The 24,577-nt window shown below is 39.0% G+C and overlaps 1 protein-coding gene and 1 long non-coding RNA gene across 16 annotated transcripts in view; one reads left to right on the top strand and one right to left on the bottom strand.

Annotated features, from left to right (window-relative positions):
* The window catches only part of LOC120093796 (uncharacterized), a 28,937-nt gene extending 13,724 nt beyond the window's left edge, over positions 1–15,213 (top strand). The window contains exon 3 of the long non-coding RNA XR_005487483.2: positions 13,704–15,213. This is a non-coding gene — a long non-coding RNA (uncharacterized LOC120093796). The remainder of the gene's footprint in view (positions 1–13,703) is intronic.
* Positions 1–24,577, bottom strand: part of Anks1b (ankyrin repeat and sterile alpha motif domain containing 1B) — a 1,165,904-nt gene that overhangs the window by 662,974 nt on the left and 478,353 nt on the right. For all 15 annotated transcript variants that reach the window (NM_001414940.1, NM_001271371.3, XM_039079051.2 and 12 more), the window contains one exon: positions 19,829–19,965. In NM_001414940.1, coding sequence (NP_001401869.1) covers positions 19,829–19,965 — 137 coding nt within the window. The remainder of the gene's footprint in view (positions 1–19,828; positions 19,966–24,577) is intronic.

The raw sequence follows: 24,577 nt of genomic DNA, 5'->3' as shown, positions 1-24,577 counted from the left end.
TGGTTAATCTGTCTCTTAAACCGCAACAGTCTGCAGTTTTTTTTTTATTCCTCATACTGTATAATAATTTGTTTAAGAAGACTTATAAAATTAATGCAAAATAAGACAATGCTAAAGTAATACTGTTTACAGGGAAAGTTATAACCCCTTCTAGCTATTTCTTTCACAGTTTTAGACAGTGAACAAAACCGATTTAGAACTTATTTTTAAACATAGCAAAAACACAACATACTGGGGTCGGAGAGATGGCTTAGCAGTTAAAAGCACTGGCTGCTCCTCCAGAGGTCCTGAGTTCAATCCCTAGTGACCACGTGGTGGCTCACAACCATCTACGGTGTGATCTGATACCCTCCTCTGGGATGCAGGTGTACATGGAGATGGAGCATTCATACCCATAAAATAAAAAATAAATCTTTAAAATATACAACACACGTTTGTACCTCTCTTTCCATGTAATATTGGAATCATAACAGACCTAGCTATATCACATGGTTGTTCCAAGGATTAACACATAAGTTGCATGCATACACCTCTGTAACATACTAATGAGGGATGTATTTGTTGCTGAGTCAGACTGTTCCCTTTCCCAAGATTGTGAATGTGTGCAAGGTGAATTTAAAAAGTCACGCCAGAATAAAATTGTTAAGATTGGTACTACATATGCATATGAAATGCCTTAGATCATATTTCTTTTTTTTATTTATTTATTTATTTTTTTTTATTATCTTGAGTATTTCTTATATACATTTCAAGTGTTATTCCCTTTCCCGGTTTCCGGACAGACATCACCCTCCCCCCTCCCCTTCCTTGTGGGTGTTCCCCTCCCAAACCTCCCCCCATTGACACCCTCCCCGCATAGTCTAGTTCACTGGGGGTTCAGTCTTAGCAGGACCCAGGGCTTCCCCTTCCACTGGTGCTCTTACTAGGATATTCATTGCTACCTATGGGGACAGAGTCCAGGGTCAGTCCATGTATAGTCTTTAGGTAGTGGCTTAGTCCCTGGAAGCTCTGGTTGCTTGACATTGTTGTACTTTTGGGGTCTCGAGCACCTTCAAGCTCTTCCAGTTCTTTCTCTGATTCCTTCAACGGGGGACCTATTCTCAGTTCAGTGGTTTGCTGCTGGCATTCGCCTCTGTATTTGCTGTATTCTGGCTGTGTCTCTCAGGAGCAATCTACATCCGGCTCCTGTCGGTCTGCACTTCTTTGCTTCATCCATCTTGTCTAATTGGGTGGCTGTATATGTATGGGCCACCTGTGGGGCAGGCTCTGAATGGGTGTTCCTTCAGTCTCTGTTTTAATCTTTGCCTCTCCCTTCCCTGCCAAGGGTATCCTTTTTCCTCATTTAAAGAAGGAGTGAAGCATTCACATTTTGATCATCCGTCTTGAGTTTCCTTTATTCTAGGGATCTAGGGTAATTCAAGCATTTGGGCTAATAGCCACTTATCAATGAGTGCATACCATGTATGCCTTTCTGTGAGTGGGTTAGCTCACTCAGGATGATATTTTCCAGTTCCAACCATTTGCCTACGAATTTCATAAACTCGTTGTTTTTGATAGCTGAGTAATATTCCATTGTGTAGATGTACCACATTTTCTGTATCCATTCCTCTGTTGAAGGGCATCTGGGTTCTTTCCAGTTTCTGGCTATTATAAATAAGGCTGCGATGAACATAGTGGAGCACGTGTCTCTTTTATATGTTGAGGCATCTTTTGGGTATATGCCCAAGAGAGGTATGGCTGGATCCTCAGGCAGTTCAATGTCCAATTTTCTGAGGAACCTCCAGACTGATTTCCAGAATGGTTTTACCAGTCTGCAATCCCACCAACAATGGAGGAGTGTTCCTCTTTCTCCACATCCTCGCCAGCATCTGCTGTCACCTGAGTTTTTGATCTTAGCCATTCTCACTGGTGTGAGGTGAAATCTCAGGGTTGTTTTGATTTGCATTTCCCTTATGACTAAAGATGTTGAACATTTCTTTAGGTGTTTCTCAGCCATTCGGCATTCCTCAGCTGTGAATTCTTTGTTTAGCTCTGAACCCCATTTTTTAATAGGGTTATTTGTTTCCCTGCGGTCTAACTTCTTGAGTTCTTTGTATATTTTGGATATAAGGCCTCTATCTGTTATAGGATTGGTAAAGATCTTTTCCCAATCTGTTGGTTGTCGTTTTGTCCTAACCACAGTGTCCTTTGCCTTACAGAAGCTTTGCAGTTTTATGAGATCCCATTTGTCGATTCTTGATCTTAGAGCATAAGCCATTGGTGTTTTGTTCAGGAAATTTTTTCCAGTGCCCATGTGTTCGAGATGCTGCCCTAGTTTTTCTTCTATTAGTTTGAGTGTGTCTGGTTTGATGTGGAGGTCCTTGATCCACTTGGACTTAAGCTTTGTACAGGGTGATAAGCATGGATCGATCTGCATTCTTCTACATGTTGCCCTCCAGTTGAACCAGCACCATTTGCTGAAAATGCTATCTTTTTTCCATTGGATGGTTTTGGCTCCTTTGTCAAAAATCAAGTGACCATAGGTGTGTGGGTTCATTTCTGGGTCTTCAATTCTATTCCATTGGTCTATCTGTCTGTCTCTGTACCAATACCATGCAGTTTTTATCACTATTGCTCTGTAATACTGCTTGAGTTCAGGGATAGTGATTCCCCCTGAAGTCCTCTTATTGTTGAGGATAGCTTTAGCTATCCTGGGTTTTTTGTTATTCCAGATGAATTTGCAAATTGTTCTGTCTAACTCTTTGAAGAATTGGATTGGTATTTTGATGGGGATTGCATTGAATCTGTAGATTGCTTTTGGTAAAATGGCCATTTTTACTATATTAATCCTGCCAATCCATGAGCATGGGAGATCTTTCCATCTTCTGAGGTCTTCTTCAATTTCTTTCCTCAGTGTCTTGAAGTTCTTATTGTACAGATCTTTTACTTGCTTGGTTAAAGTCACACCGAGGTACTTTATATTATTTGGGTCTATTATGAAGGGTGTCGTTTCCCTAATTTCTTTCTCGGCTTGTTTCTCTTTTGTATAGAGGAAGGCAACTGATTTATTTGAGTTAATTTTATACCCAGCCACTTTGCTGAAGTTGTTTATCAGCTTTAGTAGTTCTCTGGTGGAACTTTTGGGATCACTTAAATATACTATCATGTCGTCTGCAAATAGTGATATTTTGACCTCTTCTTTTCCGATCTGTATCCCCTTGATCTCCTTTTGTTGTCTGATTGCTCTGGCTAGAACTTCAATTGAATAAGTAGGGAGAGAGTGGGCAGCCTTGTCTAGTCCCTGATTTTAGTGGGATTGCTTCAAGTTTCTCTCCATTTAGTTAATGTTAGCAACTGGTTTGCTGTATATGGCTTTTACTATGTTTAGGTATGGGCTTGAATACCAATTCTTTCCAGGACTTTTATCATGAAGGGGTGTTGAATTTTGTCAAATGCTTTCTCAGCATCTAATGAAATGATCATGTGGTTCTGTTCTTTCAGTTTGTTTATATGATGGATCACGTTGATGGTTTTCCTTATATTAAACCATCCCTGCATGCCTGGGATGAAGCCTACTTGATCATGGTGGATGATTGTTTTGATGTGCTCTTGAATTCGGTTTGCCAGAATTTTATTGAGTATTTTTGCGTCGATATTCATAAGGGAAATTGGTCTGAAGTTCTCTTTCTTTGTTGGGTCTTTGTGTGGTTTAGGTATAAGAGTAATTGTGGCTTCATAGAAGGAATTCGGTAGGGCTCCATCTGTTTCAATTTTGTGGAATAGTTTGGATAATATTGGTATAAGGTCTTCTATGAAGGTTTGATAGAATTCTGCACTAAACCCGTCTGGACCTGGGCTCTTTTTGGTTGGGAGACCTTTAATGACTGCTTCTATTTCCTTAGGAGTTATGGGGTTGTTTAACTGGTTTATCTGTTCCTGATTTAACTTCGATACCTGGTATCTGTCTAGGAAATTGTCCATTTCCTGAAGATTTTCAAGTTTTGTTGAATATAGGTTTTTATAGTAAGATCTGATGATTTTTTGAATTTCCTCTGAATCTGTAGTTATGTCTCCCTTTTCATTTCTGATTTTGTTAATTTGGACGCACTCTCTGTGTCCTCTCGTTAGTCTGGCTAAGGGTTTATCTATCTTGTTGATTTTCTCAAAGAACCAACTTTTGGTTCTGTTGATTCTTTCTATGGTCCTTTTTGTTTCTACTTGGTTGATTTCAGCTCTGAGTTTGATTATTTCTTGCCTTCTACTCCTCCTGGGTGTATTTGCTTCTTTTTGTTCTAGAGCTTTTAGGTGTGCTGTCAAGCTGCTGACATATGCTCTTTCCTGTTTCTTTTTGCAGGCACTCAGAGTTTTCCTCTTAGCACAGCTTTCATTGTGTCCCATAAGTTTGGGTATGTTGTACCTTCATTTTCATTAAATTCTAAAAAGTTTTTAATTTCTTTCTTTATTTCTTCCTTGACCAGGTTATCATTGAGTAGAGCATTGTTCAATTTCCACGTATATGTGGGCATTCTTCCCTTATTGTTATTGAAGACCAGTTTTAGGCCGTGGTGGTCCGATAGCACGCATGGGATTATTTCTATCTTTCTGTACCTGTTGAGGCCCGTTTTTTGACCAATTATATGGTCAATTTTGGAGAAAGTACCATGAGGAGCTGAGAAGAAGGTATATCCTTTTGCTTTAGGATAGAATGTTCTATAAATATCCGTTAAGTCCATTTGGCTCATGACTTCTCTTAGTCTGTCTACATCTCTGTTTAATTTCTGTTTCATATTTCTTAAGTCTTACGGATCATTACACAAGTAATGATATCAATGAGTTTCCTGAGTCAGTATCAGGGAATCTGAAAAAACCTCCTTTAATGAGAAACTTTAATCCTAGATATCGCTCACATAAAAACCTTTTACTAAGAGCATTCCTCATAGAATAAATAGTGCTAAATCATAGGGTGTTTGATTAAGAGGAGGATAAGCCAGGCATGGTGGTGCACACCTTTAATCCCGGCACTAGGGAGGCAGAGGCAGAGGCAGGCGGGCCTCTGTGAATTCAAAGCCAGCCTGGTCTACAGAGTGAGTTCCAGGACAGCCACGGCCACGCAGAAACTCTGTCTCAGAAAGAAATGAACAAACAAACGAACGAATGAACAAAAAGCAAGGACTGTAAACTCCTGATTTATTAGGATACCTTGATTTATTAGGAATTCTGATGGTAATTTCTACACTGCAATAATTCAAAGGACTTCAAATACTTTGCTCTTCCTATCTTTCCTTTGTGACACACACACACACACACAGAGAGAGAGAGGGGGGGGGAGGGAGAGAGGGAGAGAGAGAGAGAGAAGCTAGCACACGTGTACGTACACACATACACTCATAACACTCATACACACACACATACACAAATTCACCTTGAGCCCTTGCTCAATTATAAAATACAAGTTGGGTACTCTCTCAGTAGATTTCTCTGATAATCCTTTGATAGTCTCCTCAACTGTGCTCATCTAAATAATTCAAACAATACTGAACACAAATTATGTATCAGGCAGTGGTCTACATGTTGAGGTTGAGGATTCAAATTCTTTTTTAAAAAATTAAGGACACAGTTTCCATTTTTCATGGAATATCCACTGGAGTTGGAAAGAAATGTGACAAAAATAGCACACTAGTTCAAATAGAAAATGCTATGAGGGCAACTAGCATAAAGGAGACAGAGAATGATGTATAGCTACCTTATACTCAAGAGGGAAGGCATTGCTTATAAAGTAGCAGTTGGGTAATGGCCTGAAGGAAGGATAACAATAAGCCATGACAGTTTCCATATAGATATTCCATATAATCAAGAACTAACAGTAAAACCCTAAAGTAGGAGCTATTTGACAATTCATGAAAGACAGCGGGGCAGGACTGAAATGAGCTGAGGAGAGTGGGCATGGACAGCCTAGGACATTACGGAAAGAAGGAAATTATCCGTGGTGTTATATACCTTTGCTCTGAAATGGAAGATCGATCGGGTGAATGTGACCTGATTTACATGACTGCCTGTTGACTTATGAAAAGGCACGAAGAGCACAGTGATTAATGCCCCAAAAGCAAGACAGAAAGATTTTCCAAAGTTACAGATAAAAGATGTTAATGGTCTATAAGCCATTAAAGTAACACAGGAAAGAGAATGAGGAGGGCCTGGCTTAAAAAGTATATTTACATAGTGTGTTGATGTTGACTTAGAGAATACACATGAATTGAAATATGCTTATTAAATGTATCACTACTGTACAATGAGTATATGCAATAAAAAGGCTGTAAAAATGAATAAAGGGGGTTGGCTTTGAAGCTATTTGGTTTCAAGCTACCTTCTCACCCATAAAGATTCCAAAGTCTACTACAGCATTTTTGTTCATAAGGATGATATCAAGTTGATATTTAGTATATTAAAACAATATCAGGCTAAGTATAAAATATACAGGTAAATGTTCCATTAGCCACCAGAGGCTACACACACCATATAGCTTCTATAGCTTCTGAAAAACTCCACTTTGCTCTAATGGGAAAAAAGAGGAAAACACCTTTGTACCAAAGGAAAGCAGTTATGACGTCTCAGACTTTGAGAGTGTTCTAGACTACCAAGCAAGCTGAAGCACACGTTGAGAGCTGCCTTCCAAGACAATTTTCTGATGAACTGAACATGAGAGGTAGAGAAAGAAATGAATTAAAGGTAAGGGCAAGTTTTTTTCAGACGGGGTATGACTAACTACAACACGAAGCTTAGCACTGTTTTCCTTAAAGGCTTGTTGGAAAACCCACAGGTACTTAGCAGTGCCTTTAGAACATGAGGCTGGAGTTCAGGGAAGCGGTGAGGGTTAGCTATATAAACGCAGAGCACAATGTAGCTTTTCAGGTTGGGAATGAGGTGAGAGAGTACATATGGGGTTGAGAAGAAAGGGGTCTGAGGATGACTCCTGGGAGCTTGATCAATGGATTCCATTAATGAATTTTTTTTAAAAAGCCCTTTTTAGTGCACGAGCTCTCAATTCATTAAAGGTTTCCTTAGGGTGCAATCTATATTTTAGTCACTGTTATATTAAAATAATTACTTAAGCTGCCCAGTGTATAGTCAGTGTTCAACTATGCTCAGGGAATGGATAAATCAATAACAGTGTATGCCAGAATACTTTTATTACAGAATCCCAAAGTTGTCTAAGTTAGGATATGAAATTATTAACTTCAGATTCATATATTAGGTTTACTGTTCACTGGGTTGTCAAGTTAGTTCAATCGGCTTTAGTGGGAAAGGTAATTGGAAACTTTAAAATTTACCCAGAGCAATCAACAAGCTACCTAATGGGAGAGGTGGAATTAGATTTCAAATTATAGTCTGCCACCTATGACATTAAACAAATAATGACAACCCTGCTTTCTAGACATTTTACTTTTTCAAGGAAAAATTTCCTGGAAAACTCTGTTATCTATGCAGACAATCTAGAGGGATGCTCTAGGGTAAAGGCATGCCAAAACAAAGCAAAATAAAACAAAACAAAACAAAACAACAACAACAGCAAAGCCATCCACTGACATCCTTACGTACACGGAAAGAGGACCACCAAATAGTGAAAAATGCTCAATGTTAGCACCATGGTGCCATTTGTGGCAATCTGGATCATAATAATTTAAGTAAAGAGATGAATATTTTTAATCTGTGAAAATATGAGTATAAATAACAAATAGTTTCCCGTTTGTTTTATCCAAACTCCCAGTTTCTAGGATTCATACTTTATAACGTTTTCTTATGCTGATGTTGCTAAGAAATAAGATGCTGGGTGGCATGACTCTTTCTAGTCAGTGTTCTGTTTGGTGGATTGAGGTATCAAGAAAACTCAGAAAGGCTCTCAGAGGTGTTCTCTAAAGTCTGATGTTGCTATGTTTATGGCCACTATATTATTGATAACTACTTATGTGGCCCTCATTTGCTGAATAAAAAACGTAGGGTCAGAGAAGTTATGTAGAGGGTGTGGGATAGAACATAACCTCTATCAGCTATAAGACAGCGGTACCAAGAGGCAAGATTCTGAGTGTTCCTCCATGAGTTTCCTCTATATAACCCATCTAGGAAAACTGGGTTAAACAGACATCCAGATGGATTCCAACTTGCAGTGGTTTGAATGAACAACTTCTCAATTTTTGAATGGCACAAGTGCACACATTAGAAACCATAGCTAGAATTTTTGAATCTTTGTCTGTTTCCAGACATTGATGTATGACAATCAAGAGACAAGGATGTGGCAGGAGGTCACAAGTCTGAGTCAGTTCCATGTGCAAGCTGACTGCTATACGGTTCCCTGGGCTCGACGTACTCACTGGAGTTTGGATTTCTATTTTTCATTTAAAAGGTTTATCAGTCTGCACCACACTGTAGGGTCAGGGCCTTGTGTGCTAGCCTTCAGATGGATTTAATTGGTTTTGGATGGAGCTTAACTATTTTTTTAGAATAACTCCCTAGGAAAAAAAAATCCTAATTTGTGGAGAATTGCTGGAGGATTGGTGGGTCCAATGACTTCTTCTTTTCCACTTTTTTCTTTCCAAACTTCAGGTTTTACCTATGATTATTAGGTTAATGTTTTCAGTAGAAGAGTTATCTTTATGTTGGTAACCATCTCTTCTTACACAGCTTTTGTTTTAAGACTTCAAATGAAGGCCACAACCTCCATGTTTCCCTCCCTTGGGCTATAAACTTTGGCCATCCGTGTTTCTGCTCATCTTTCTTTCTTTCCAGTACATTATTCTCATCTCAAACTTTATCCCTCTGGAATATGAATGCACAACCTTGATCATTTTCTCCCCAATGAGCTAATTAACATTAATAGAAAGATTATTGACATTAGGAATTCAGAGTTCTTCCACTTAGTGGCTGCGTCACATTGAGAAAATTATTCAACCTCTCTAAGCCTCAGGCCCAATTATTAAAATAAAGAGAAAAATACCACTTTCTCATAGCAATTTTATGAAAAATAAATGAAATATATGCTCTATGTAATAGAAATGGCTAAATATTCATAATAAATATTTTGGAGACTGCTCTTTCGAAGACCTTTTGGTTTTTTTTTTCTCTTTTTGTTGTAATCCAATGCAATATTCTGTTTTTCCCCCAATTATATGACTTGACTCTTTACATACCCACTCTTGCCCCTAATTTTAAGATTTAACGTATGCATTCCATAACCTTACAGTGCCCAGGAAAATATTATTCTAGATTTAGCAAGAGTTTTTATATAATCTTGGTTCAGGATTCTATTTAATAATGGCAGAGGAGATGACATTTAAGATAATAATTATTAAGCCACCTCGTTGTTAGCCTGCTGAGAACACGCAAAGTCTAGCAGAATAACCTTCAAGATGACATGTCACCTAAGCTAACCAATGTCCCCTTCTGCTCCAGTCTGTCCTTATCTCTCTTAATGTAGCTACCAAACACTAGTCAATCTCTCCAAAGTATTCTTCACTTTTGATACCCTTACATCTTTGATACCAAAGCATCTGTCTACCATGAATGTTTTATCCAGGGTCTCATCTGCATTCAACGCTACAGAAATAAAGTAATACATTATTTTATTTTGAACAATCATTATTACGTAAGTGCAAAGTTATATTAACCTGGATTGTCTTAAGAATGTAAAGTATGTGATAGAGATGTAGTGCAGTAAAATTAAAAACTCATGACCTACATATGTTACAGTTGTGCATCTTGGTGTTTTGGGGAGACTCCTAACAGTGGGAGCATGGTCTGTGTCTGACTCTTCTGCTGCCTTTTGGGACCATTTCTTCCTATTTGGTTGCCATGTCCCACCTTAATACAGAGGGAGGTGCTTAGTCTTACTGCAACTTAACACGACATATTTGAGCAATGTCCATTGGGAGACTTCCCTTTTCTAAAGAGAAATAGAGGAAGAGTGGATGTGAGGGAAGAGAAGGGAGTTGTGGTGAGAGGGACTGGGAGAGGAGGAGGGAGGGGAAACTGCTGCCAGGCTATAAATGGTGATGATGATGATGATGATGATGATGATGATGATGATGATGATGATGGTGGTGGTGGTGGTGGTGGTGGTGGTGGTAGTGGTGATGATGATAAAAGAAAAACAACTGTAACTTAACACACAACATAGAATTTAATTGATGTTTAAGTACCAACAACATTTAGAAAGTAAAAATAGCTAAAATTCACAAAGCATCATTCATCTTGGTGAGTAAAGTCTTTATCTTGGTAGCCAAAAATCAAATATTGACTCCTAAATCACATAACATATAAAATAGCCTGAATAGATTATAAACCTGAGCTTAGATTTAAAAAAAACTTACAGAATAAAATGTGTGAGAATAGATTCATATACAGGACAAGACAAAAAACAAGTAACTAGAAAAGAAAAATAAAATCCTATTCATCAGCAGAGACACACAATAATGTATATCCAAATTAGAGATGAAAGGGGATAGTCATAACGCATGTGTCTGTCAATGGATCCAAATCCTTGGGAGTTACAAGAGAATGTATGCAAAATAAATCTCAGCCAAAAATTAAAAAGTTGAGAAATCCCCTTAAAAATGAAGAAAAGTTCCTCATAGGAATCTGCAATAGAGATTCAATTCAATCCCCATCAAAATACTAACTCAACTCTTCATAGAGTCAGAAAGTGCAATTCGCAAATTCATTTAGAATAACAAAAAAAAAAAAAACAGGATAGCGTAAACTATACTCAACAATAAAAGAACTTCTGGAGGAATCGCCATCCCTGACCTGAAGCTATATTACAGAGCAATAGTGATAAAAAAATTGTAAGGCATTGGTATAGAGACAGGCAGGTAGATCAGTGGAATAGAATTGAAGACCCAGCAAACCCACACACCTATGGTCACTTGATCTTTGACAAAGGCGATAAAACAATCCAACGGAAGAAAGATAGCATTTTCAACAAATGGTGCTGGTTCACCTGGAAGTCAGCATTTAGAAGAATGCAAATTGATTCATTCTTATCCCCTTGTAAAAAGCTCAAGTCCAAGTGAATCAAGGGTCTTCACGTAAAACCAGATACAATGAAACTAATAAAAGAGAAAGTGGGAAAGAGCCTGGAACGCATGGGCACAGGGGAAAATTTACTGAACAAAACACCAATGGCTTATGCTCTAAGATCAAGAATCAAAAAATGGGACCTCATAAAACTACAAAGCTTCTGTAAGGCAAAGGACACTGTCATTAGGACAAAATGGCAAGCAACAGATTGGGAAAAGATCTTTACCAATCCTACATCTGATAGAGAACTAATATCCAAAATATACAAAGAACTCAAGAAGTTAGATTCCAGAGAGACAAATAACCTTAATAAAAATGGAGTACAAAGCTAAACAAAGAATTCTCAGGTGAGGAATATCAAATGGCTGAGAAGTACTTAAAGAAATGTTCAACATCCCTAGTCATCAGGGAAATGCAAATCAAAACAACCCTGAGATTCCACCTCACACCAGTCAGAATGGCTAAGATCAAAAACTCAGGTGACAACAAATGCTGGCGAGGATGTGGAAAAAGAGGAACACTCCTCCATTGTTGGTGGGATTGCAGACTGGTACAACCATTCTGGAAATCAGTTTGGAGGTTCCTCAGAAAATTGAACATTGCACTACCTGAGGACCCAGCTGCAACTCTCCTGGGCATATACCCAAAAGATTCTCTAAAACAAAGACACGTGCTCCACTATGTTCATAGCAGCCTTATTTATAATAGCTAGAAGCTAGAAAGAACCCAGATGCCCTTCAACAGAGGAATGGATACAGAAAATGTGGTTCATCTACACAATGGAGCACTACTCAGCTATCAAAAACAATGACTTTATGAAATTCATAGACAAATGGATGGAACTAGGCGATATCATCCTGCGTGAGGTAACTCAATTACACAAAAACATACATGGCATGCACTCACTGATAAGTGGATATTAGCCCCAATGCTGGAATTACCTAAGATATAATTCACAGCCCACATGAAACCAAGATGAAGGACGACCAAAGTGTGATGCTTCAGTTCTTCTAAAAAAGAGGAACAAAAGTATTCATAGAAGGGAATATGGAGACAAAGTTTGGAGCAGAGGCTGAAGGAATGACCATTCAGAGCCTGCCCCACCTGAATATATATATATATATATATATATATATATATATATATATATAGCTGCCAAAACCAGATATTATTGATAAAGCCAAGAAGTGCATGCTGACAGGAGCCTGATATAGCTGTCTCCTGAGAGGCTCAGCCAGAACATGTCAAATACAGAGGTGTATGCTGGCAGCAAACCACTGAACTGAGAACAGGGTCCCCGTTGGAGGAATTAGAGAAAGGATTGAAGGAGCCTAAGAGGTTTGCAACCCCATAAGAATAACAATACAAATCAACCCTGGGACTAAACCACCATCCAAAGTGTACACATGGAGAGACCCATGTTTCCAGCTGCATGTGTCTCAGAAGACGGCCCTGTTGGGCACCAATGGGAGGAGAAACCCATGTTCCTGCCAAGGCTGGTTCCCCAGTGCAGGGGAATGTCAGGGGGTGGGAAAGGGGGTGATTGGGAAGGGGGACACCGTCAGAGAAGAAGGGGGAGAGGGGATGGGATTGGGGGCTTATGTCCAGGAAACTAGGAAAGGGAATAACATTTGAAATGTAAATAAAAAGTATCCAATAAATTTCATTGTGTGAAATCAAAGAATTAAAGTGGAAAAACTGTTTTTTAACAAAGAAATAAAGATGGATATAAAACTGTAAAAAAAGAAAGTGCAATAGCCACAGAAGAAGTGCTCAATGACATTAGTCAGCAGAAAAACTTAAACTATAATGACAAATCGTTTCATATCCAAAAGTGTGGCTAAAATAAAAAGGATTAACAAGTTTAGCTGGAGACAAACTAAAATTGTCCTATAGTGCTATTGGTGGCTATAAAATGGAAAGACTGCTTCAAGACCGTAGGAAAGTTTATTATAAAATGATCTACCTTGAGCCTAACCATTCCATTTCTTGTATCCACATAAGAACATATTTATAAAAGCATACAAATATATTCATGTGTAATCAGGAAGAACTCACAGAATGCACAAGACCTGCACAGCTCAAATTAGCTAAAAAATTCCAACATGGAGTAGGAAGGGCTCCTATGTCCCCAACCCTAGCTGAAGAGCTATTGGTAGCTCATGGCTGCTGGAGGAGGGATGGTTACTTTTCTCGGGAAGGTGACCACTAGTAGGTTACCCATGCTCCAATGGATGACAACACACACACACACACACACACACACACACACACACACACACACCCAGACTCATGCATATATAGGCAGCATCATTTGGACTCAGTGTTATTCTCTCTCTCTCTCTCTCTCTCTCTCTCTCTCTCTGAAATTGGGAAGAAGATATATTGGGGGATTAAGAGAGATTTGTTTGGAAGAAGGAAACATTGTACACAATTTTCAAAGAATAAATTTAAAGGCAAAACAACAACAAACCAACAAACAAAATAAACCAAGCTCTAATTCACAGGAGAGCAAAGATCTCAAACATCAAATCATACATCGTAGTATATTAATCCAATGGAATACTATTCATTTAGAAAGATAAGTAACACATGACTCTCAAAAGGATTCAATTTACATAAAAAGTCTAATAATAGATTCTTTTTATTTGCAGCATAAAGCCAGCGTGAGACAGAAATGAGGAAGATTTCCTGGTAAGGGTCAGGAGGAATCTCTGGAGTGATGGGAATTCTCCTTTCTGCTTCGAGCAAGATTACACCTACAGGTAAATAGATTGAGTGTGAATCTGTTCACTTATGAGCTGTGTGTTTTATTGGAAGGGTTGTAAGGTTTTTACCAGGAAACTTAAAGAAATAAAGACATTTTACTCATTTTACTTAACATCCTCCAAGTTCATTTGTGTCATCAACATGACACGGTTTTCTTCATGCGTATAGTTGGCTGTTGCTCTGTCATGTGAATATACTTTTTTTTCTATCCATTCACCCACTAAATCCTTAGGTTGATTCTCTACACTGGCTATTTTGACTAGTGTTGCAATAAACACAGATCTCTCTTTGACCTACTGACTTTAGACCTACACCCTGTAATAGAGCTGCTGGACCATATGGCGAGTTCTATTATCTGGCACTCATAATTTTCGCTTCCTAGGAGCCTCCACACGGCTCTCCATCATAGCTACGTTAATTTACATTTCTACTCACACTGTGTAAGAGTTCAGGTTTCTCATATCTTTGCCAATGCTTATTATCCCCACTCTTTCTGATAATAGCCATTTTTTAAAAAGGAATGAGATGGAATCTCATTATGGTCTCAATTTGCATTTCCCTGACAATTAGTGATGTTAAGACAGACACAGAAAGATGACTGTTGACAATTTCACTTTTCTACAGAAGACAAGGATAAATAATCTCATAGATGAAGAGATCAGAATAATGGGTACCACTGTCCAGGGTGGATAGGAGGAAAATAGTATCGAAAGATGCTAATCAGAGATCAATATTTATAGTTAGACAGAGGTAAGCTCAAGAAAGCTATCTATGGTGACGATGTAAGTGGTAGCACATTGGTTATGCAATGCTAAGGAAAGGATGCTAAATGTTCTTAACACAAAATGATGGGAGGGAAGGCATTTACTAATGACATTGGCTTTCTACCTCACAAAGTATGTATTCATCTGAATGTACAACTGCAGATTACAAATACATACAATTTTATATGTCAGTTTAGGAACAAAAAGTCAAGCCTAAGCAATATGTAATTATTTAGTGGAAAGAAAATTGGCATGTCAATGCACCCACTTAACTTTTTTAAAAAAAGAGACTTTTTTCCAAGTATTTTCAAGTGTAAAAATCATTCTATTTTTTTCAGGTAAAAGCCTGTGGGTTATTCTAAACAGAAAAACTCAGCCTTGTGGGTTAATATTCTTGAGAGAAACAAAGAGAAGCCAGTAGCACATAAATATTTCAGTTCTTATTAATTAAAAATAGGATGCTTCACAATCTAGAGGTTTTTAAGATGTGAAAGGACCCAAGGAAGCAAAGGTGAGGAGATCAAACAGGACCCTGAAACTAACAGCTGCGACTCAGGTAGTTAATAAACATGCAGAGCAAAAACAACCTCAATAGAGAGCTGTGGAAAGTCTGAGGCTTGCAGGTAATTAGCAAGCTAATCAGAACACCTGCGGTGCTGTAAGGCTCCCTCCCCCCTTCCTTCCCTCCCTCCCTCCCTCCCTCTCTCTTCTCTCTCTCTCTCTCTCTCTCTCTCTCTCTCTCTCTCTCTCTCTCTCTCTCTCTCTCTCTCTCTCTCTCTCTCTGTGGAAGCATGGGTTCCAAGGTAGCAGTGGATTCTCTCCATAGAGAGGTAGAATGCAGACTTAGCTAGGTAAAGATGTGTATGAGGCCAAGGAAGGTGATCCAGATCATGCTAAGCAGCATCCATTTCCAGTGAATGTTTGCCCTGCAGCTCACATGTTCACATATTCCTCCCATGGTCCAAGAATGCACAAACAAGGAAATACACATTGATAAGGTTTGTATTTATCCTTTTATTTTTAAAGCTTTATGTTTTTAAGTGTGTGGTGTGTGTGTGTGTGTGTGTGTGTGTGTGTGTGTGTGTTTGTGTGTGTGTGTGTATGTGCATATGTCATGATGTGCATGTGGGGGTTAGACGACAACTTTTGGGACTCAGTTCCTTCTACCATATCTGAGAACCGAACCAAAGGTTTCTTACCTCTAGTTTTAAAAGTGAAGCTCTACTTTAATTATTTTGATGATTTATTATTTAGTGCTAAGAATGTAGCTCAGTAGTAGAACCATTTCGTAGCATGAGCTAGACCATGGCTTTGATTTCTAACACTAAAAAAATTCTGCTAGTAAATGGATACCAAGTGCTTGAATACCCACAAGTGGTTCTAACCAGATTTCTTACATTTCCAGATACATACCTAAAATCAGCAAGTGTTTTAGAGGATTAAAATATAGGCACTTATAAAATCTAGCCAATAATTACCTTTTCTTTAGAACAATATTTCATTTCTGACTATGGCTATTTGAATACACACAGGAGACTCTTCTGTACCACCATATCTTCTGTCTTTGCCTATCTTCTGGTCTGGTCTCCAAATCCTTTCTGGAAACCAGCAGTCCTCCACTAAATTTGATGGTGGCTACTACTGTCTTTATTGTGTTTAGGTATGTTTTTGTAGCCCTCATCTCTCCAGAAATTTTTATTGCGAAAGGATATTGGGTTTTGTCAAAGACTTTTTCTGCATGTAAAGAGATGATCATGTATTTTTTTTCTTTCGGTTTGTTTACATGGTGGATCATATTTATTTATTTATTTCTGTATCTTAAACCATCCCTGCATCTCTTGGATGAAGTTTACTTGATCATGATGGATGATCTTTTGGATGTGTTCTTGGATTCTGTTTGCAAATATTTTACTGGATATTTCTGAATCTATGCTCTTAAGTGCTGCCTTATATATAATAGCCAGAAACTGGAAACGACCTAAATATCCCTCAACAGAAAAACTGATTAAGAATATGTGGTACATTTTCACAATGGCTTATTAGTCAGCTGTTAAAAAAAATAACAAAATTTGCAGGCAAATGGATGGAAGTAGAAAAAGAAATCATCCTGATTAAGGTAACCCAGAAAGATAAATGTGGCATGTAGTTACTTACACATAGATATTATCCATTAAATAACTGATAACCAAGTTATAATCTATAGATCCAGAGAGTATAGCTGTAGAGGAAGGACTGGGGAGGGCACATGAATAGAATCTCTCTGGGAGAGAGAAATAGATTTTACAGGGTGACTGAGGACATGTGGGGATGGAAACAGAAGGATCACTCAAGGAGGGGGAGGTAGATAGAGGAGGGGAGAGACAGCTAGAATTGAGGAGCATTTAAGGGATGACACAGAAACCTAGTGCAGTGGAACCTTCCAAAGACATATGAAGGTGGTCCTAATGAGATATCCTAATAATGAGCGATACAGAATCCCAACCCGCCATCTCTTGTCCCCAAATGAGGCTTCAGGACAGAGTTGAACTCAATCGAGTTGTTGGTCTAAGGGTCCATGAAAATCCTCCCCTCAGAGTTCAGGGAGGCAGAAGAGTGTCAGATCCAGAGGGAATGGAGGACATCAGGAAAACAAAGCCCTTTAAATCAACTGGCAAAGCTCATATAAACTCACAGTGACTAAAGAAGAATACACAGGGCCTAAACATACATATACATGTTCATGTACACACACACACACGCACACACACACACACACACACACAATATCTTAGTCTAGTATTTTTATGGGACTCCTGGGTGTGTGAATGAGTGCATCTCTGACTCTTGTGCCTGCCCTTGGTCTCTTTTCCTTCTGTTAGGTTGCCTTGTCCAGTCCTGATGGTTTTTGATTTATCTTATTCTATTTTATTTTAGCATGCTTGGCTGTTATCTCTTAGAAATCTGTTCTTTTCTAATGAGAGAGGAGGAGAGGAGGGAGGGGGAACTATAATCAGGATATATTGTGTGAGAGAAGAATTTGTTTTCAATAGAAGGAGGAAATGAAGAAAAAGAAAATAAACCAGCAATCCTACCCCATTATTCTTTCATAATTACATGCATATGAATTTTATACTTCTGTCTGTCTACAGTGACTGAGGACCAAAGTGTTCAGGAGCCATAAGGAGAACAGAAAAGGAATAGAGTCAAGGTGCTATTTCTGCTAGCTATAGTTCTCCTCAAAGTTTTTCAAATATCCCATCCTGAACTAAGATATATAGAGATTATTTTTTTTTGAAACAAGGTTTTACTGTGTAGTTCATGCTGGTCTGAAACTTCCCTAGGCTACCCTTGAACTCAGAGAGATCCTTCTTCTGCCTCTCAAGTACTGGGATTAAAGGTGTGTGCCGCCCATGCCTGATAAAAGTTTTGAATTTTTGTTTAATTTTAGCTAAAATAAATTATATGTCGTTTTCCCTTGTCCCTCCAACCCTCCCATATTTCTTTGTTAATCCCTGAAATTCATCTCTTTTGTGTGATTATTGTTATAACACACTGTGTGTGTGTGTGTGTGTGTGTGTGTGTGTGTGTGTGTGAATCTACACACAATATGCTGCTTCCATATCTTCTTGCTTGCATGTACCTCATTTCAGGGTGGATTGCTTGGTATTGAATAACTAACTGGCGGTCTCATCCCTGGGGAAGACGAATTCTTCTTCTTTTTTTGGTGGAGAATCCTTACCCCGTATCTCTAAGGAATCTGTTTTTCATTCAAGAGTGAGCAAGACAATTTAAATTAGATAATTTACATAATGATTAAAAATAACTAATATTTAATAATGGATTTTAATAACATGTGTAGGAGAGCATCTTACATATGTGTGTAAAAACAAATGGTTTCAATGTAAGTGCCAGAGTTGTGTTAAGTATGCAGCCATACCAAAGCACCTGGATAGAAATTGGGAAGCAGTGAGCACAAGTGTGGCACTCCCATTGGATCGGGGTTTGGTGGCTGTTGCTTTGATCACGTAGATTGAGATGAAATGCTCGAAAACATTTTCTTACTCTGCATACTGAAGTATTATAACGTTGTCTGTGCCCAAACATTGCAACATGTGTCCATTCAATTGTTATGAAGATGACTCATGCAGTTTCTTGAGGATATTTTAATCACTGAGTAGGACTGGATGAAATAGCTGTTGTATTAAAAGAAATCAAAGGAGCTCCCTAGTAGATGGCCGTTTCGATGCACTAGAATTCCAGTATCTTTCAGCATCAGCCTACAAATTCCCTGGGGATCGATGATGTTTAAATGAAATAATTTACACAAAAGCCTTCTACAAACTGTACTGGAATATGAAATTGAAATGCTATGGAGGATGGGATTGTCATATAATAATCTAAAGTAGGTTATAAGAAAGAATTCTATTTATTAAACAAATTGTCGCTTGCACAGTTTTAGACATGAGTGCACAGCAGACCGATGTCTGGGTTTATTCATGCTCTGTCTCAGCAGTGCAGAAAGGCATTGATTGGATCCTGAGTCCCCCCTCTCTTGGATTTTATGAAGCCCATTCAGAATGAGCCAGGTTGAGAACACCACCAATTCCATGTTCTAGGTCCATCTGTTGGCAAAAATATAATGCAAACAGCTTTATAAGTGCTATTTTCAATGAAATATCACAGAACAGCTTGTCCCAATGATATTTCTAAAGCTTGCCTGCAAACCGCCTACTGGGAAATCCAACAGAAAGAGAAGGGGGATGAGGGGGAAAAACATACAGGCAAGTGACAGGAATGGGAAAAATAAAAAGAACAAAAGGTAAAAGCATATTACGGAGACCATGAACCCTGGAGGACAGTACGGAGAGTGGGTAGTGTGATACCCAACACAGAGGGATGGAGAATTGAAAGCACCTGTTCTCAACTTCACTGGGGTTGAGGATAGAGAAATCAACACAAACAATGCACCATGTCCACCAAAGGCTTCAGAACACAGTAGCAGCTCACCAACCGCAGCCTAGTAAATGCTCAGAGAAAAATGGGAAGCAGCCATTTTTCTAAGCCTCATTTAATCCTCATAATATAAAAGTTCATTTTCCAAGAGCTAATAGAGATCGCCGTGTCTATTATGAACTTCATAGGAAGCAAACAGCCTATTTTGAATCTCTTCTCTTAATCTATTATATGTTACATAATAGTAGTTTACACGTATTAGGTCAGAATCAAACGTTACAGGACAGGCGATATCATCCTGGGTACTCACTTACCTGAGGTCGGATAACTTTTACGATATTTTTTAGGGCAGTGTCGGGGGATGGAGGTGAGCAGTCAGGTGTTGGGCCTGTAGAGCTGTTTCTATGGTGACCAGTTCCTGGAGCAGTAATTGCTACCTCAGAGGCATTATCTGTGAACGAAAATAGAACTGCCATGAACTTAATCAGTCAGTTTACCCCTCAAGATTTGAAATTATTTTTGTGAACATGAGTTGCTATTTCAACTTAAAGCTGACATCAATTATAATATCATAATTAAGACTAGGTTCAGTGGTGTATTTTTTTTAAAAAAATACATACTGAATGTTCTGTTCTCCTTCAAGATGGTGAATATTAGTGCTTGCAGTATAATTCCTTCATGAATGAGCAATATTCAGTTTATTATAATGACATATCATCCTTCACAGACCTTAAGACCACCATTGTCACTACATGAAAGTCACTGCTTTGAAAATTAATATAGTTTTGAAATGTGACGGAACTGGCCAGCAATTTCCGATCTTTCTATTGAAAGCTCATTTTTATTATGTAGGAATTTCATATCCACTTGATTCCTAAAACCCAAACTCAAGCTGCTGGAATAACTTTGCCCAGATAGCCCTAGATCACGTAACTTTAATTTAAAATCAAACCTGACATTTATATAAGACATAAACAAACAATTTTATCATTAGAAGGTAATCACATAAACCAACATGTTCAAAATTAAAATGAATGAAATTTCAGGACCTAAATGAGTTTCCCTGGTGTTTTGCATTTGGTGGGGGAAGAAGGAAATAGGATCTTTTAGAAGAATAACTTGGAATTCTGCATATTGTACAACATTTTCCCTTTCAATTCATACCCAAATAAAATGATAGCTGAAGAAGAGTTTAGAGATGGATAGATAATAACATAATATTGGTTGCTATAACACAGTGTATCTGCTTAATAATAAAACTTAGTCTTTCATAGCTTTGAATGAAATTTTTTGAATTATTGAAACTACGAATCTGCAAGATGTTCATTTATGTTATGTTTTCAATTCTGTCCCAATACTTTTATGCCCCATACATATGAACTGATGCAAACTAGATCTAGACTGTATTTTCTATATATGACAATGTTTCTCTGTCCTATGGTCATTGCTTACAATCCTAAGTAAACAGGAATCATTAATGAAGTCACCTTTGTTCATGAAACAAGAAAGGAAGTCAACCCCCCCTAAGACTGTGTCCATCAGATAAAGACACATTTCAGAGCCTTGGGAGGTTGTTAATCAGTAAAGTGCTTGCTGCTTATGCATGAAGATTTGAGCTCAGATCCCTAACACCCATGTAAGAGTTAGGGTAATAGCATGCATCTGTAATCTTTGCACCGAGGGAAAAAACAAGCAGTCCCTGCAGATCACCCACCAGTGAGTGTAGCCAAATAAAAGAGATTCAGGTTCAGTGCGAGACCGTGTTTCAAAAAATAAAGAGGAAAGTAATTAAGGAGAAAACCTGACGAGAACCTCTGGCCTTAATATGCATGTACACATGCATATGAGCATACGTCCCCTGCAAACATCTGCATAAGCACGCGCGCACGCGCGCACACACACACACACACACACACACACACACACACACACACAACATAGTCTCATTGGGGAATAATGAACCAAAAAAATTCAAATATGGCATATTTAGATAAAATAGTCATTCATAAATAAACAAAAAACTCAAAATTTCCAGACCACATTTCTTTGTGATTATTATTCTTTTATTTATTTACATTTCAGTCATTGTCCCCCTCTTGATCTCCCCTCCCACAGTTCCTCATCCCATTCCTCCTTCCCCTTGCCTCCAAGAGAGTGCTCCCTAGGCCTCCTCCTTTCCTGGGGCCTCAAGATTAAGCACATCTCCCACTGAGGCCTGACCAGGCAGGCCTCTGCTATATATGTGTTGGGGACCTCGGGCCAGCCCGCATATGCTCCTGAGTACATTTCTTAAATCTAATAGATACTGTGGACTTGCCTGCATTCTAGAATAAGTGGAGTAATTTTCTGAGTGGATAAATATTGAAATCGAAAATCATTAGTTAGCAGAATGAAAGCAAGTTGTTCTTTCAGCTTTCATGCTTCTCATTCATTCAACCATACTTAAAGATACGGGACACGTAGCTACGTGTCAAGCATTACTCCGGCTCAGAGGTTGGACACACTGACTGTGCTTCCAGAGGTCCTGAGTTCAATTCTCAGCAACCACATGGTAGCTCACAACCATCTGTAATGAGGTCTTGGCGCCCTCTTCTGGCGTGCAGACACATATGAAGGCAAATAGGCAAAGAGCAGAGGAGTGTTAGAGCAGAGAAAATACCCTGTAGGTATAATGTAGGTGGATACATCTCATTATACACCCACCAAACCAGAGATGTGCAGCTCTAAAGGTCAGTCCTACATTAAACTGTAAACTCTGCGATGCAGGCTCATCGCTTACTGCAAATGTCCCATTCCAGTAAAGGATGCTGAGAGTGGGTGACAGTGAGAGACACTGGGGAACTATGGGAACTCCATATTTTTGCTCTAGTCCCCTGTGGAGCTATCTAATGTGGTCTAAAACGTCAAATAGTTTGGCCAATCTAAGCTTACAAAAAACAATTCTGTGATGTATTGAGTATGTATAGAGAAAGAACGAAATCAGAGATGACCAAGGTCCTGGCTTGAAGTCCCGAGAGGATGCAGCTTGTACCCGTAGCTATGAGCAAGGCTGTGGGTGGGGCCACACCTCCTCTCCTTTATTGCTTCCGGTACCGCCTTCTGCCCCCTTTCCTGATGCCTTTTAGACTCCAATGAAATATTAGACAGAACACGTACCATTATCATTCTTAGTATCATTAACTCATTCTCTCTGTGTTATTATTCATACCGTCTCTGTATTGCACTCAGAATAGCTTGTTATATTTACTTTCCAGTTTATTTTTTTCTTTCTTAAGCTGTACCGAGGGAGCTGGCAAACCACTAATTCCAACTCTCCTTTTAAATTCTAAGTCTCCTAGTTGTTTATTACTAGATATCCCACATTAGTACCTGATACTGTGCTGTTCCTCACAACTTTTAAGCTTCGATTTTATTTACTTGAGAATGGCAAGTACGCATCGTTTTAGTATACGCGTTTAGATAGAGCTTTAAATATTTTTGGCTTGGCATGTAATAACTGTACGCATTTATAGGGTCCGCAGTGATATTTCAGCATCCGGAGACAATGGACAGTAACTGGATAATTAGCTGAAGAATCATCGCAAGCATTCATCACTCCTTCGCATTGAGGATAACTGGAGGTGGGTAGGAAAGAGAAGGAGGAAGAGAGGAACATGAACAGAGGCCAGGGGAGAGATGAACAGGACAAAGAACATCTTTTTAAAAGTCCGTGTCTGCCACAAGTAGACCTACAGAGTCAACTAACCTGGGCCCGTGATGGCTCACAGAGACTGAACCACCAACCAAAGAGCATGCAGGGGCTAAACCTAGGCCTCCTACACATTTGGAGAGGACTGAGGCTTGGTTTTCATATGGGTCCTCTAACAGCTGGCGCAGCGGCTGTCTGACTCTTTGACTCAAGGTGGACTGCCATTGGATCTCCTTCCCCTGGCTGGACTGCCTGGTTGGGCCTCAGTGGGAGAGGAGGTGCCTAGGTCCTGCTGGGACTAGATGTCCTAGGGTGGGGTGGTACCCAAGGGGGGCTTCACCTTCTCTGGGAAGGGATGGAGGCAAAAGGGAAATGGATTTTTAAGGGGGGACTGAGAGGATAGAGGGGTGCAATTAGGATGTAAAGTGAATTAAAAAATAAATTATTGAATAAAGTCTGCGTCTAATATTTACAGTACTGGACTCTGCAGTCCTCTGTTTCTGTGGCTTTGGTTCTCAATGCCACTTAACTGTCACTGTTCATCCCTACAGCCATTTTGTACGTTTTCACTCAGGTTGTTGAAGCAAAAAACTATAGCATTAATCATAATTTATTTTATTTCTTCCATAACACATTGGTTCAAAACAGCATTCAGTTTTACATTTGAGCTGTGATGCTTTCAGTGTTCTTTATGAGAAGGGGGGGGGGTTGTAAGAAACTGTCTTCTGCTGTCTATGTATATAGATAAAATGAAAGACAACTGACCTACATGTAGTTAGGCCTATAAAAGTTTAATAAATGTTTCTTTTCCTGCTATCCAACTTAATATCATAGTTAGAGGGTAGAAGATGAAACAGATCCCATAGAAAAAGTAAGAAAATAAACAGAAATATTTATATATAGCATAGCCACAGAAATAGTCTCTTTTATTTATTAGCGCAGACAAGATTTACTTCCAGAGATGAGAGATGGTCTCTCGTGGCCTTGTTTTGTCAGGGTTTTCCAGAACTAGAAATGTCTGAGCAAAGAGAGTCCTGTCCAGAACTGGATCAGATCTTAGAGCCAGAGAGGTCTCCAGATCTGCAGTTGTTAACTAGAAACTCGAGGAGTCAACATGCAGTTCTGTCTTGAGTCCCAAACACAGACAAACAAAGAGAGCTATGGGCTCAGTTCTACTACCAAGGCTGACAAGCTTTATATCCACGTAGGGCCGAGACGTCAGCTCAGCTCTCGCATCCAGCAAACACAAGTTCTCAACGTCAGCTCAGCTCTCGCGTCCAGCAAACACAAGTTCTCTTGCTCAGTGCACCAGTCAGTCTGGCGCCCCTCATTACTCAGCCCGTTTGCTCTGTTCAGCTCTGTCATCAACTGGATG

Source organism: Rattus norvegicus, chromosome 7 (assembly GCF_036323735.1).
Source record: "Rattus norvegicus strain BN/NHsdMcwi chromosome 7, GRCr8, whole genome shotgun sequence".
NCBI lineage: Eukaryota > Metazoa > Chordata > Mammalia > Rodentia > Muridae > Rattus > Rattus norvegicus.
The sequence above is the reverse complement of the archived record's forward strand: the minus strand, read 5'-3'. Positions and strand labels throughout refer to the sequence as shown.